Source organism: Galeopterus variegatus, unplaced genomic scaffold (genome assembly GCF_000696425.1).
Source record: "Galeopterus variegatus unplaced genomic scaffold, G_variegatus-3.0.2 Scaffold970, whole genome shotgun sequence".
In the NCBI taxonomy this organism is placed as follows: Eukaryota; Metazoa; Chordata; class Mammalia; order Dermoptera; family Cynocephalidae; genus Galeopterus; species Galeopterus variegatus.
The window spans coordinates 179,143-194,853 of NW_007727081.1; the positions used below are offsets into that span (position 1 = coordinate 179,143).

At 53.7% G+C, this 15,711-nt stretch overlaps 1 protein-coding gene across 1 annotated transcript; it reads left to right on the plus strand.

Annotated features, from left to right (window-relative positions):
* Positions 1–6,063: 6,063 nt before the first annotated feature.
* On the plus strand, positions 6,064–13,844 carry ZBTB4 (zinc finger and BTB domain containing 4). The gene is made up of 4 exons (XM_008573857.1): positions 6,064–6,883; positions 7,020–7,090; positions 7,545–8,644; positions 9,324–13,844. The coding sequence occupies exons 3-4, from the start codon at positions 7,554–7,556 to the stop codon at positions 11,269–11,271; spliced, it is 3,039 nt and encodes a 1,012-aa protein (XP_008572079.1). The 5' UTR covers positions 6,064–6,883; positions 7,020–7,090; positions 7,545–7,553; the 3' UTR covers positions 11,272–13,844.
* The last annotated feature ends 1,867 nt before the right edge of the window (positions 13,845–15,711 follow it).

The following is a 15,711-nucleotide window of genomic DNA, read 5'->3' on the forward strand; positions in this document are numbered from 1 at the left end:
CGGACCGGAGCCAACTGCCGGGCCCCCTTCCCGCTGCCCGGAGCCGCGGGGGCCCGGGCCGCGCCCTGCGCCCCGACAGCTCCCCTCTGGGGTTGACCTGGGGGCTCAGGGGTCTGGGGCTGAGCCTGGCCCCGCCTCCGGGCGCGCACGGAGCTGGGGGGCGACTAAGGGGGCCCCGGCATGGCGTCCGAGCGAGCGGCGGCCGAGGGACGTGATACCTGGGGGCGTGGAATGGGCCGCGCTCACACCCCCCCTTGAAGGGTTAATTCTGCATCCTACTGTCGCCCTCCCCCCGTGGGGCAGGTTGGGGGTGGGGTGGGGCGGGTGTGAGCCCGGGCAAGCTCTGCAAGCTGCTGGGAGGGCGATGGCGTAGGAGCCAGGCAGAGAGGGGGAGGGGTGGGCCGCCGAGCGCCCCAGAGTTGGGGTGTGCAGGGTGCGCAGGGCGACCGGGGGCCCCGGAACCGCCGCGCCGTCGGGGCAGGGTTGTGACTGTGGGTCTTGGCGATTTTGTGTCTCGTGCTCTGGTCGTGGGACAAGGTAAACCTCTCCTGGGCACCACCGTTTGCTAGTCTGGCAGTCAGGGGTCCGGGTGGGGCCCTCCCTGGGCTATGGAGGTAGAAAGCCAGGAAGGGTGTCCGATGTTGTGGGGCAGAATTACAAGATGTGGCCCTGTGGCTTTGGGTGACAGATGGGCATTCTAAGCAGGGCACAATATGCTGAGTTCGGAGTTAGTTCCATGTGGGGTTGTGTGTATGTTTTCTACCAGCATGTGTTTTCTTGCACGTATGTCTAGTGCTGCACATATGAACTGTGTATGAACTGTTGCTTTCTGCATAGCTGGTGTGGTGTGAGTGTTGCGGAGGGCACCAGAATGCAGGGTGTATTTGCCCGTCTGGAGGGGGTGGTTTTGAACCTTTGAGTCACAAGGTGTCACATCTGGGTTCCTGCTGAGGTGTGGTCCAATCGTGGTGAGGACAGGCCGATGGATGGGCTTGGGTGTCTGATGAGCAAGTTGCATGGGGTTGCACATCTAGAACTCAGATCCCACCAATCACAAGGGGAATGAGAATCCCCAGGGTGTGTCTCAGTGCCTGTGGGTCAGCTGGCACTGGGGTGAGGGGTTCTGGGTGGGATGTGCCAGTTGTGTTTATGGGATCGTGGGCAGCCAAGCAAGGGGAAGGTTGTGTGTTTGCAACATTCTCCACGGGATTCTTTTGTGACGTTGTTTGTGGGAGCCTGTCTGGGCTGTTGGGCTGGGAGACGAGCTGGTCAGAAAACACTCGTGGGGAGGGAGGTGGCGTGTCAAGGGCAGTGTGGGCCTCAGACCCAAGAGCCCAGCCGCAGGCTGCGTGTGCGTGCCTGTCTTCTGTGTGCTTAAGTGGCAGTGTGGGGCTGCTGTGGGGATGTGCTATGAGGAAAGCGGGGAGATAAATATGGGGCAGAGTAGGGGCAGCAGGCGGGAGGCATGGGTGGTGTCAGGGTGGCCTGCCTAGTCTCTTGCAGGATCAGTGTGCTTGCCCCTCACCGGCCCGCCTGGTGTGTCAGGGTCACCGGGAGGAGAGGTTGGGCGGCTGCAAGGGAAGTGAGCTTAGACAGAATGGCTCCTTGGCCATGTTTATGTAAAGGTCGGGTGTGACTCTTGTCACTAAAATGGAAAAAAGAAACGTGAAGTTTTCAGTCTCCTCCCCCAGCTTCGCCCTGTTTCTCTCTGCCCCCCTTGCGGGTATCTCTGACGCACACTGGGCCCCACTCCTGTGACTGTGGAAGGGCCTTGAACGGAATTTGCTCACTAGGCAGATTCCTCAGAACAGGTTTTCCTCACCTTTGGGGCCTGGGCCCTTCTGTAGAGGTGTGTGTGTGTGTGTGTGTGTGTGTGTGTGTGTGTGTGTGTGTGTGCACACTCCGAGCATGCACACCACTGTGTACTGCGCTGGCCTGGCTGCGAGGATGTATATACAAGGACGATGAGAGGGCACTATGGCCAGGCCCTCTGGCTTGGGGGACGGGGAGGGGGCTGGCTGCTGTGTGAGGCCTGCACAACAGGTGCATGACTGCGGCCTGGTGAAGGAGAAGGAGCCCTAGACTAGAACTGAGGAGTTCTGGCCGTTCTACCAGTTCCTCACTGGCACCTTCCCTGAGTGAACCTCAGTTCTTCGTCTGTAAATTGAGGCTCATTACTTGCCCTCCCTGTCTTCCATCAGCACAAGGGAAACGGACCTGGAAAGTAGCTACGGTTTGGGGGCTGTGCCTGTGCCAGCCTAGCAGCGCTCTGCAAGCACTGAGAATCCCCTGCTTGGGGCTTTGCTGAGAGCAATAGCAGTAAACACTTATTTAGCACTGACTGTGTACCAGGCACTGCTCTCAGTACTTTTACATATAATCACCCAGTTAGTCCTCAACCACACCAGAAGTAGGTGCTCTAATTACCTTTCTTTTTCAGGCAAGGCAACTGAAGCCCAAAGAAGTTAAGTAATTTGCCCAAAGTCACTTTTAATTAGTAAGAGATAAAGCTGTATTTGAACCCAGGCATTCAGGTTCCAGATCTATGCTTTTAACTGCTGTACTCTGCTGCCCTTCTGGAGCATTCAGTGGATCTCTCTTTGCATTTCACGCACACATACACACTTCTCCCCCATTTCTGGGGCACTTAGCACCTGCACCAGTCCATTTCAGAAGGCCTGAATGCTGCAGCAGTGCTCAGGGAGTCCCGGCCTCAGGCATGAGAACCTAAATCTCTGCTGCTGTATAATGTGGATGCTGGCCTTAGGGGCACAAAATGTTGATGAGTCAGAGGAAGGACAGATTGTCCTTGTTCTGTGAGTCAGGGAGGGCCAAGAAGGAGGTGGCATTTGAGTTAGATCTTAACATTTTTGGAGGGATTTTGAGAAGAGCTTGGGGAAAGGGCATTTCTGACAGGAAACTCAGCATTGACAAAGGCATGAAGGTGTGGGACATGTGGAGGTTGGCGAACGCACTGGGTGTTTGAAGAAAGAATAACATAAGGCAAGATTACGAAGGAAGAGGCCGGCCCGTGGCTCACTCGGGAGAGTGCGGTGCTGATAACACCAAGGCCCCGGGTTCGGATCCCACATAGGGATGGCCGGTTGGCTCACTGGCTGAGCGTGGTGCTGACAACACCAAGTCAAGGGTTAAGATCCCCTTACCGGTCATCTTTAAAAAAAAAAAAAAAAAAAAAGATTACGAAGGAAGATTGTAGAGCCCTTGAGTGCCGGTGGAGGAATTTGAACTTTATTCTGAAGGCAGTGGGGACCAGTGAAAGTTTTTGAGCCCAGGAATGATAGTACCTGAGCTTCCTACGGTTAGGGACATTAACTGTCAGCGGGAGAGTTAAGGTTGGGCAGCAGGTAGGCCTTGAGGGAGGGGGATAGCTAGGAGGCCATGGCCTTGGACCATGTGAGTGTTAATGAGGACCTGCGCAGTTTGCGGGCCAGAGGTGGGTTGAAGGGAAAGCTTCCAGAGCCATTCCCAAGCTCTGCTGCAGTTTCGGCCAGACTTGGTGACTGCTGGATGTGGGAGCGAGGGAAAGGGTGGAGTCAGACATGACACATTTAGCACTTAGCACGTGAGACCTTGTGTGGTGATTTATGTAACCAGCTGGCTGGCCATAGGCCCCTTCAGGGCAAGATCCAGCAGTATGGCAGAGGAAAAGATTTAGCATCTGGGGTCAGCTGGGCCTATATTCAAATCTTCACTCTGCTACTTACAAGCTGTGTGACTTGAGCAAGGTACATCCCTCTCCGAGCCTCAGTTTCCTCGTCTGTAAAATTGGGATAATCTAAATATGCAAAAAGTTCATGGAGAGATTTGGGGGTTTTTTTGGTCCTTTTTTTTTTGGCAGTTGGCCAGTATGGGGATCTGAACCCTTGCCCTTGCAGTAATAACACTGCGCTCTAACCAGCTGAGCTAACCAGCCAGACTTATATGTGTATATTTTTTGATGGCTGGCTGGAACGGGAATTTGAACCCTTGAACTTGGTGTTATCAGCACCGTGCTCTAACCAAGTGAGTTAACCAGCCAGCCCTTGTATTATCTTTTAATTCCATTTTTCCACAGACTTTTTGGAGTATCTGATACCTGCTGTGGGTGGCTTTTGAGGACGTCATTAAATGAGGCAATGCATGGAAGCATATCAGGCAAATTCTGAATGCCCCAGAAGTGGTCAAGTTATATTCATCATCCCCAGCTCCTGACCAACTCAGTCTGACACTGAGCATGGCTTCCTTCCTGAGGGTGGACGAACTCCAAGCAGACTTTGAGGGCAGGTTCATCCATTTAACAACAACAACAAAAAATTTTTTTTTTTTTTTTTTTTGTCTTTTTGCGTGTCCGGCAACGGATCGCAACCCTCAGTGTCGCCCCCGTACCGGACCGGGACCGGCAACGGGATCGCAACCCTCGGTGCTGCCCCCGCGCCTCGCTCAGCCAGTGAGCGGGAACCGGTCTGTATGTGGGATCCGAACCCTTGGTGGGAGCGCCTCCGCGCTTCCCAAGCGGCGCACCAGCGCAGTGCGCCACCGGGCCGGCCCAACAACAAAAAATTTTAACCTCCTGTTTTGTACTAGGCACTGTTCTAAGATCTGGAGATACTGCAATGAACCAAGCAGACAAAAATCCCTCCCCTCCCCCTCTGAGCTTACATTCTAGAGATAAATGAGCAATATGTTTTACTAAGTGCCAAAGAGAAAAATAAACTAGGGGGATAGAAGTTTTGGGAGGTGTGGGGTGGCCAAGGAAGGCCTCCAGGGAAGTGACTTTTAAGTCAAGGCTTGAGGTGGGGCAGTGAGGCACGAAGATATCTGGGGGAAAGAACATTCCAGGAAGAGGGAACAGCAAAAGGTAGAATGTATCTGGTGACCGTGCTCAGATCTCCACCTCAGTGCCACCTCTGAGGTCACACAGGCAGTCAAGAGCAAAGAAATGGTAAGAACAAACAAATAAAAAAGTTAAAACCACAGAGCCACCAAACCTACCACGCAGCCCGATTCCTGTCTCTTTTTCTTCACCACTTCCCCACCATTTTCTGGGGCCAAGTTCCAAGATCTAGGTACTGCCAGTTATTAACTCATTTAATATACAACAACCCCACAAAGGCACCAGGTGGACCAGCGATGCCCTGGTGGGGGCTGCAAACGTGTCCTTCATCATGGTGTGGTGGAGTCATCAGGAACACAGGCTATGGAGCCAAACTTTCTGGGATCAGATCCCAGCCCTGCTACTAACTGGTCATATGTCCTTGGGCGAGCTACCTAGTATCTCTGAGCCTTAGTCTGGCATTTTACAGTGGGGAAGCTAACTGCTACCTCTCAGGGTAGTAATGAAAAGCAAATGAGATAATATAAAGCACTGATTCTCGGAGTCCCAGTGGGCTGGTGGCTATCAAGGAAGGGAGTGGGAGGCCTGATCACCAGCTCATGCACAGGGAAGTGCCCCTTCCCCAGGATTCCCGATCTATCTGCAATCCAGCAACTAATGGGGTAACACTTGACCCAGTACTGGGTCTGTACCTCGCAGTCAGGGTTGATAATCAGGGTTGATAAAGTTTTTGAATATCACCCCTATTTACCTCATTTCTGACCAGGAGAGGAGTCAGAATAATCTGGGAAACACGAAATGGGGTATTTGGAAGGGGGAGGCCTTTTAGTCCAGATAGTATGAGTAATATAGGGGAAAAGAATAATTTTTGAGGGGCGGAAGTTGTCTGAGGAACTCCTGATGCAGGATACTTCTGAGGACATTCATGACCCAAGGCATTCAGAAAGTTGCCCCGCAAAAGAGGCGAGACCTCCCAGGTTTCTGGAGGGTGGATGAGAGGGGCTCAAGAGCTCCACGCTCAGGTTAGCAGGCCTGGATTTGCAAACAGGCCCCACCTGGGCCGGCCCGTGTCTCACTCGGGAGAGTGTGGTGCTGATAACACCAAGGCCCCGGGTTCGGATCCCATATAGGGATGGCCGGTTCGCTCACTGGCTGAGTGTAGTGCTGACAACACCAAGTCAAGGGTTAAGATCCCCATACCGGTCATCTTTAAAAAAAAAAAAAAAGACAAACAGGCCCCACCTGTTATAACCAGCTCTGCATAACTTTGTATAAGTTACTATATGGCTCTGGAACTCAGATCTTCAACTGAAAAATGGCAACCCAAGGCTCTGGCGGTGCCCTGGGGAAAAGCGGCTGTGAGGTGCTTTCTAAGCTGGTGACTGCCGTAGCTTGCATTTGGGTTGCTTGCTATGCCTTTGGATGAGCCTCCCAGCAAGAGATGAAGTAGGGGTTGCGTTCTTCCCCATTTTTTAAGCCCAAATCCCTAGGCTATCAGGTCTCAGAGTAAGGAGTGGGACCTAAGCCTTCTCATGCCCAGCATGGTGGCCCATCTGGTTCCCTCCAGACACTGGAGTGAGCTGGCACTTGGGTATGCATCAGTGGTCTTCAGTGGTCACCTGGCACCTGGGCCAGAAACTCCCTCTAAGATTTATGGGCTGGGGGAGTGTGAGAGGTCCTCTGCTAATTTAAATATCTAGCAGCTTGGTCCAGTAAAAAAAGCTCATGCCAATCTATTTTGATATGCAGATGAGACCATTGTGATAAAAGACAACATGCAAATCTTTGATTTCCTTTTAGCTCTGAAGATTGGGCCAAAGGGACTTGAGAGTGATCTGACAGGCTTCCCTGAACCTATGGCATTGAACTGTGCTGCTGTATTATTTGGAGGTGGACTGGGAATATGCAAATTACCTTGTTGCTGTACTTCGCTGGGCCACCAGAACCAGACTTGGCAATAATCCGTGTGACCTCCTGGGTCTGATTGGACGTAGCTAAACAACCTGACAGAGGCTCCTGGGAGGGATCAGGATCTGCAAAACAGCCCAGGTGTCCTGTCAGACCCCAACTGACAGCTATGTCACTCCCCATTTCCTGGGGTCCTTTCCTTCCCAGTTCCCCTCCTGAGGACCAACTCCTGCCTCTTCCTCTAGGTTCACCTGACGTGGTTTCTTTTTCTCCACAGAAGCACAAAGCCCGGCAGAAGGGACTTACTGAGCCACCCCGTGCTGTACTCCATGTTGACTGTGCTCTCAGGTGAGAGGGGGCCCAAAGGACTGCAGCTAGGAGAAATTAGACCTCAGGCAGCAGGCCAGCAAAGGTGGCCATTTTGTCTAGGCTGGGGAGGTCTGTGAAATGGTTATCAGTCGTCGTGGGGGCTTCCTCCTCCTTTCAATGAGAGAGATTCCATCGCTTACCTCTCTAGTCTGTGACTTTGGAGGTCATGACCCCTTGGCCTTCAGCAGGACCTGAGGTATCCCTGTCCTTTTCAGTCCCAGATGTTAGACATACTTCTCTTGGACATTGGCCAGACGTGGGTAGCTAAGGGTTAACCCCTGACTTCTGTGACCTAAAGTTATTCAGCTTTCTACTAGTTTCTGACCAGCAGCCTCTGCTCCCCTCCCAGCTCACTTCCCTGATCTTAGTTTAGACACCCCTGCCCTCTGCCCAGACTCTGAGACTCTCCCTGGCCTCTTCTCCAACTGTCTAGGCCGGCGCCATGCCCCCCCCTGCAGAGGTGACAGACCCGTCCCATGCCCCTGCTGTCCTGCGCCAGCTCAATGAGCAGCGGCTTCGTGGACTCTTCTGTGACGTCACCCTCATAGCCGGAGACACCAAGTTCCCTGCTCACCGCAGTGTCCTGGCTGCTTCTAGTCCCTTCTTCAGAGAGGCCCTGCTTGCTTCAGCCCCACTGCCCCTCCCACCAGTTACTGGGGGCTTGACTCCCAACCCTGCTGCCACCACAGCTGCCTCTTCTTCCTCCTCCTCCTCCTCCTCTTCATCCTCCTCCTCCTCCTCCTCCTCATCCTCTTCTTCCTCTTCCTCCTCCTCTCCCCCTCCAGCCTCTCCCTCTGCTTCATCCCCACCCCGGGTCCTGGAGCTGCCAGGGGTCCCAGCAGCTGCCTTCTCTGATGTCCTCAACTTCATCTATAGTGCCCGGCTTGCACTACCTGGCGGCGGAGGGGACGGGGCAGCTGTGGCAGAGATTGGAGCTCTGGGGCGGCGTCTGGGCATCTCCCGCCTGCAAGGCCTGGGGGAGGGAGGCGATGCCTGGGTACCTCCTGCCCCAGTCCCCATGGCCACCTCACAGCCTGAAGAGGACAGCTTTGGGCCTGGGCCTAGGCCAGCTGGGGAGTGGGAGGGTGACAGGGCCGAGGCCCAAGCCCCTGACTCGCAGCCCCCCCTGCCCCGGCGGCCCCTCCCCTGCCCCCGATGTGGAAAAAGCTTCATCCATCCCAAGCGGCTGCAGACCCATGAGGCCCAATGCCAACGAGGGGGCAGTACTCGGGGGTCTGCAGGGCTGGGAGCTGGGGGCTCTGGCCCTGGTGGTCCTGCGGGAGTGGACGCCTCAGCCGTGCCCCCACCAGTGGGCTTCCGAGGTGGCCCTGAGCACGTGGTGAAGGTGGTGGGCGGCCACGTTCTGTATGTGTGCGCGGCCTGCGAGCGCTCCTACGTGACGCTGTCCAGCCTGAAGCGGCACAGCAACGTACACTCGTGGCGGAGGAAGTACCCCTGCCGCTACTGCGAGAAGGTGTTCGCCCTGGCTGAGTACCGCACCAAGCATGAGGTGTGGCACACCGGGGAGCGCAGGTGAGTGGCCTGCTGCTGGGGTGGGGTGGGGTGGGCAGCGGGCAGCACTCAGAGACCCCAGGGACAAGGGAGGGAATGGGCAGAGTGCGGGGCCTAGGAAGTCATCCTGAGACTGGCCCGCTCACACCCTGGCCCCTGCTACCTCCACTCACCCGTCTGTCTCCCTCCAGCCCCAGTTCCTTCAGCTGATGTTTATTAGCACCTCTACATGCCATCTCCTGGCTTGGTGCTGTGGGGACAGCCTAGAAGGAAAGAGAAAGTTGCCCTCCCAGGAGAGGACTATGGAAATGCAGGCATGTCCACGGATAGTTATAATATTCAGAACAGTGCCTTGTATTTCCATAGTGTGTCCCTGTTCATAAATCATTTCCCCATTCTGTCATTTGTGCTCCCAGGGAAGGCTTTGTGAGTTAGGTAGGATGTGTGATTATTCCCAGCACACAGTTGGAACAGCTGAGGCCTAGAGTCTCACAGCCAGTGGGGGGTGCTGAGCTGGACTGGTGCCCCTCCTGAAGCTGGCAGGGTGAGACAAGCAGCAGGAAGGGAGGCTGAGCAAGTGGCTGTGGGAGTTACAGGTTTGAGTGGAAGGCACTGGAGGTCATGGGAAGCTGAGGCCCTGGCTTAGGGGCCCCTAACTCAAGTGGCTGTTTCTGTCCTGTTCCCTGCTGTCCTGGCCCAGGTATCAGTGCATCTTCTGCTGGGAGACCTTTGTCACTTACTATAACCTGAAGACCCACCAGCGAGCCTTCCATGGCATTAGCCCGGGCCTACTAGCCAGTGAGAAGACACCCAATGGAGGCTACAAGCCCAAGCTCAACACCCTTAAGCTGTACCGCCTGCTCCCCATGCGGGCAGCCAAGCGGCCCTACAAGACCTACAGCCAGGGAGCCCCCGAGGCCCCCCTTTCTCCAAACCTCAACACACCGGCCCCTGCAGCAATGCCAGCCAGCCCACCACCTGGACCCCCACCTGCCCCAGAGCCTGGACCCCCACCCTCTGTCATCACTTTTGCTCACCCAGCTCCCTCTGTCATTGTCCATGGGGGCAGTAGCAATGGTGGAGCAGGGAGTGGGGCGGCCAACACAGGAGGGTCCCAGGCTGCCTCGGTCATCACTTACACTGCTCCCCCAAGGCCCCCCAAGAAACGAGAGTACCCACCTCCTCCCCCTGAGCCTGTAGCCACACCCACCAGCCCAGCCACAGCTGTCAGCCCAGCCACGGCCGCAGGGCCGGCCACGGCCATGGAGGAGGCCAAGGGCCGAAATCCACGGGCTGGGAGGACTCTGACTTACACCGCCAAGCCAGTGGGTGGGATTGGTGGCAGTGGGGGTACCCCCGCAGGGCCTGGCCGGGGCCCCTCTCAGCTACAGGCTCCACCTCCACTGTGTCAGATCACTGTGCGAATCGGGGAGGAGGCCATTGTCAAGCGCCGTATCTCAGAAACTGACCTGCATCCTGGGGAGTTGAGCGGAGAGGAGGTGGAGGAGAGTGAGGAGGAAGATGAAGAGGAGGAAGACGAGGAAGAGGAAGAGGAGGACGAGGAGGAGTCAAAGGCTGGTGGGGAGGACCAGCTCTGGAGGCCGTACTACTCATACAAGCCTAAACGCAAGTCTGGAGCTGCTGGTGGTGCTGGCAATGGGAGCAGTGGGATGCCTCGGGGCCGCCGGCCACCACGCTGGAGGCAGAAGCTGGAACGGAGGAGCTGGGAGGAGACCCCAGCGGCCGAGGGCCCAGCAGGGCGTGCCCGTGGTGAGCGGAGGCACCGCTGCGGGGACTGTGCCCAGACCTTTGCCACCCTGAGGAAGCTGCACAAGCACCAGGAGGCCCACAGTGGGGGCTCCCACAGCTCCCGGGCTGGAAGGAGGCCTTCCACCCGCTTCACCTGCCCCCACTGCGCCAAGGTGTGCAAGACAGCAGCTGCCCTGAGCCGCCATGGGCAGAGGCACACTGCTGAGCGGCCCGGGGGCACCCCCACACCTGTCATTGCCTATTCCAAAGGCAGCACTGGCACCAGGCCCGGGGAGGTCAAAGAAGAGGCCCCCCAAGAGATGCAAGTCTCCTCATCCAGTGGGGAGGCAGGCGGCGGGAGTGCTGCTGCTGAGGAAGCTTCTGAGACCGCCTCACTCCAGGACCCTGTCATCTCAGGGGGTGAGGAGCCCCAGGCGGTGGCAGGGGGATGCAGCTACGCATACCCGCCTATGCAGGAGTTCCCACTAGCCCTGATTGGGGGCAGCCGGGAACCTGGTGGTAGCAGGGGAAAACCTGGGGGTGAGGGGCCAGTGGGTGCTGGGGAGGGGGACCGGATGGAGGGGATGGGGGCTGCCAAAGTCACCTTTTACCCTGAGCCCTACCCGCTCGTCTACGGCCCCCAGCTCCTTGCCGCCTATCCTTACAACTTCAGCAACTTGGCTGCTCTTCCAGTTGCTCTCAACATGGTCCTACCTGATGAGAAGGGTGGGGGGGCCCTTCCCTTCCTACCAGGGGTCTTTGGCTACACAGTGAATCCTCAAGCAGCACCCCCTACCCCCCCGACTCCACCCCCCCCAACTCTTCCTCCACCAGTTCCCCCTAAGGGAGAAGGGGAAAGGGCAGGGGTTGAGAGAACCCAGAAGGGAGATGTAGGGTGAGCTCTGAGGCCAGATCCCCCTTTCACCAGATGCTACCCTCCCTGAACCCCTACCACTACCAGCTCCCTGGCCTCCCTGCCCCTTGGGAGCCCCTCCACACTCCTGTGCAGGGACTTGGGGGGCCCTGGAGCTCAGGGGTCAGGCTGCTTTGTGTGAGATTGTAGTTTTCCCATCTCCTGGGAAGGGATCTTTGGTGGTTCCCCTCTCAATCTTCCTCTGGGGAATGGCCTCCGTGAGGGGCAGGGCCAACTCCCATCCCGTCTCCAGCCCTTGGGGCAACTGAGCAATATACTTATCTGAATCTCTACTCATGACCCCACCAGCTCTGAATGTCTAACCTGCTCCCCTGATTCATAAACCTAGGGGGAAACCATCTCTCTCACCTAATAATCCCCCCTCGTTCTGAAACTTTCTCTAAGCCCTTCCCCAGATGCTTCCTAGCACATTCCATTCTTTGTGGCCCAGGGCCTGGACCAGACCATTGTGATCCCTGACCCCACTGACCTGGGAGCATGGCTTTGGATTCCGTTCTTCCCAAGGGTGGGTTTCTATGTCCCTGTTTCCTTCATGTTAAGATGCCATGCCTTCCTTGGCTTCCATGCCTTTGGATCTTCCGTATTCCTCCCCATACTCCTAGACTTTGGAGGTGGCCTCTCCCAATCCAGGTCCGGGAGGCGCTGGGGGGAGGGCTACCCCTCCGTTCCATGGCTGAGCATTTTCCCAGCCCAGGGCAGGGAAATCTTGGCCCTATCTTGACCCCCTCAAATCCAGTGAGCCCTAGATTCTTCCAAGGCAATAGAGGTGATTAGATCACACCTCTTCCTGCCTCTACACATGGCCTCTTCTGGGCTAAACCAGATTTGGGGGCAAGGAGGGAAGAGCTCCAGGGATGGAAAAGGGAACCTACTTTCTCCTTGTTTTTTGCCTGATGGTTTCTCCCAGACCAGACCAAATAGCCAGAAAAATGATGTGGTTTGGATGGGTGGATAAGCCCAAGATTTGCACATGACCTTCCATCCTTACCTTTACCCCCATCTTCCCCAGTGTCGCTTCCCTCACTGATCACTCCAGATGGTTTTGGGGGAACCATCTTACTCTCCTGGTGGGCTTTGGGGTATCCCCACCAACTTTCCCTCCAAAGTAGCACCTTACACCCCATCTTTGACTCAGTTCCCCACACCCAAAGATCCCAGCCTAGGATGGGGTGCAGGGACCCTAAGTAGTCCCTAATCCCTAATTTGCACTAGTTAACCCTGGTCAGGGGTCCCTATGTTTCCTTCCAGTGGGGGAGATGAAGAAATGTTTGCTCCTAATTCTCTTTTAAAACTGGGCCTCCCTGCTCTGTGATTGGATGAACATTTCCCATCCCACCCACCTCCTCCTCAAGGAAAAAAAAAAAAACCAGCTCACAAGGGGAGAGCCAGTTTGGGGGAGCAAATCTGACAAATGGGAATTAGAGGAGTGAAGTTTTAAAAGGGAAATGTTGCTGTCATCAAAATGGCAGCCTTTCCCCAGCTACTGTTTTTTGGGGCCAAGATGGCTGCCCTCTCAGCAATGGCAGAGAGGGCAAGATCACGGCTTTTGGAGGGAGGTGAGTTTGGGGGAGGGCCAGGAGCATCCTCCTTCCCCCTGTTACCCTCAACGTATAGGAAGGGGGAGGTTTTCGACAGGCTCCCTGAATGTTAACCACGGAGGAGTCACTCCTTCATTCCTCCTCTGTCTCTTTGCACTTTTCTTGGTCTTGGCCACAACCCGAGTGAAGAATTTCCTACTGAATGTACCAAGTTCCAATTTTTAAAGGGGGAAAAAGTTTCAAACAGGGAAAAAAATGAAAAAAAATCACTAAAAATTCCCACAAATCTTGTTTCTGGCACTTTAGAAAAACTGCGAAAAGATACATAATAAAGAATACATATATATATCTACACACAAATTATATATATCTATGTATACAGCGGAACCACAAGAGAGACTGAGGAAGGCCTGGAGGCAGGGGACAGGTGTGGTGACAGTCCCCTATATCCTTAACCTGTACTCCTCTGAGGCAAACAGGCATAGGAGAATGGAAGGGGCTGAGATGGACCTGGGAATTTGATTTTCAGAATAGTTCAAAATTCCAAAATCATGGACATTTTGGGAGAGTTGAGATTGTAGGCATTTATTTTTTTGAAAATATGATTAAGGAAAATAGCTTCCAGAATTTGGTGGCTCTGGGCAACAAATGAGATTGTGGCAAAATGGAGATTAAAATATATGTATTTGAGCTGGGGATTTTGAATACTGTGAGTTTCAGATGCTGGAAATTTGGGATTTTGCAATTTCGTCTTTTGAAAATGGTCAAGTCTTGTCAGTTCGTGCCCTCTTTTCCCATGTTCCCTGGGAGGAAGGGTGATGGCAGAGTGGGAGGGCCACTGGTTCTGTGCCACAGCACGCAGGACTTAGAATTCTACAGACTCTAGCTCTACACGTAGTGAGGACCCAGATTTAAAGAAACTGGCCGATATTTATCTCCGCATTTGTGTGTGTGTCCAACTCTCTAGGCCAATAAACCAACAAGACAACTGTGCTCCACAGTGGGATGCCAGGTGCAATTATTTGCGTGGCTGGTGGGTCTGGGGGAAAGGGACATGCTAACCTTGTCCCATAGGGATCTCTGGAAGTTATAGCCCTATTCTCATTCTTAGGACAACAACTTCCAGCAACTGAGTAGGAATGAGGGCTCGTTGACTCTAAGTACTTCACTGTAATTGCTGTAGCCACTAGGTGAAAGCTGACTTTGGTCTGACCTCCAGGCAGAAACATTAACTCAGTCCGTCTCACGTAGCCTGTTGTGCACAAGTGCTGGGCCAAAGATCTCTATGTCCCAGAATGGTCTTACCTTAAACCGGGTCCAACTCTTTCTCCAAATTGAGAGGAAACTGAGGCATGAGGTGAGTGATGGCCATTAGAGACATGACCTTTCTTTTTCCACTCCTAGCCTCCCCATTAGCTTCAACTCCCCTCCTCTGTATCTCTTGTAATGTGATAGAGGGATGGGTAGGTAAAATGAGTGAAGCTGGTCAGATGGATGGGGGCTCTGAGGAATTCTGGCACAAATACCTTGACTAGAGTGGGCAGCCGCTAATCAGCTCTAACAAGTTGCTGCCAACAGGGGAATCAGGCCTGGTGTTACTAAAGCTTTTAAAACTTTTTTTTTTTTTCAAGAAAAGACAGAAATCAGGGCTGGCCCGTGGCTCACTTAGGAGAGTGTCGTGCTGATAACACCAAGGCCATGGGTTCAGATCCCTGTATAGGGATGGCCTATATAGGGATTAAAAAAAGAAGAAGAAGAAAGAAAAGCCAGAAATCCAAATTTCTCTGTGAAATATCCTTTTTTTTTGGCAGCTGGCCAATACAGGGATCTGAACCCTGGACCTTGGTTTTACAACACTGCATGCTAAACAACTAAGCTAACCAGATAGCCCCCCAGAAATATCCGAATTTTTTTTTTTTTTTTTTTTTTTTATAGATGACTGGTAAGGGGATCTTAACCCTTGGCTTGGTGTTGTCAGCACCACGCGCTCTGAAGTGAGCTAACCAGCCATCCCTATATCGGATCCGAACCTGTGGCCTTGGTGTTATCAGCACCGCACTCTCTCAATTGAGCCACGGGCTGGCCCAAATAAAGCCTAACAATTTGTTGGTTTTTTTTTTCCTTTTTTTTTTTTTTTTTTTTTATAGATGACTGGTAAGGGGATCTTAACCCTTGGCTTGGTGTTGTCAGCACCACGCGCTCTGAAGTGAGCTAACCAGCCATCCCTATATCGGATCCGAACCTGTGGCCTTGGTGTTATCAGCACCGCACTCTCTCAATTGAGCCACGGGCTGGCCCAAATAAAGCCTAACAATTTGTTGGTTTTTTTTTTCCTTTTTTTTTTTTTTTTTTTTTATAGATGACTGGTAAGGGGATCTTAACCCTTGGCTTGGTGTTGTCAGCACCACGCGCTCTGAAGTGAGCTAACCAGCCATCCCTATATCGGATCCGAACCTGTGGCCTTGGTGTTATCAGCACCGCACTCTCTCAATTGAGCCACGGGCTGGCCCAAATAAAGCCTAACAATTTGTTGGTTTTTTTTTTCCTTTTTTTTTTTTTTTTTTTTTATAGATGACTGGTAAGGGGATCTTAACCCTTGGCTTGGTGTTGTCAGCACCACGCGCTCTGAAGTGAGCTAACCAGCCATCCCTATATCGGATCCGAACCTGTGGCCTTGGTGTTATCAGCACCGCACTCTCTCAATTGAGCCACGGGCTGGCCCAAATAAAGCCTAACAATTTGTTGGTTTTTTTTTTCCTTTTTTTTTTTTTTTTTTTTTATAGATGACTGGTAAGGGGATCTTAACCCTTGGCTTGGTGTTGTCAGCACCACGCGCTCTGAAGTGAGCTAACCAGCCATCCCTATAT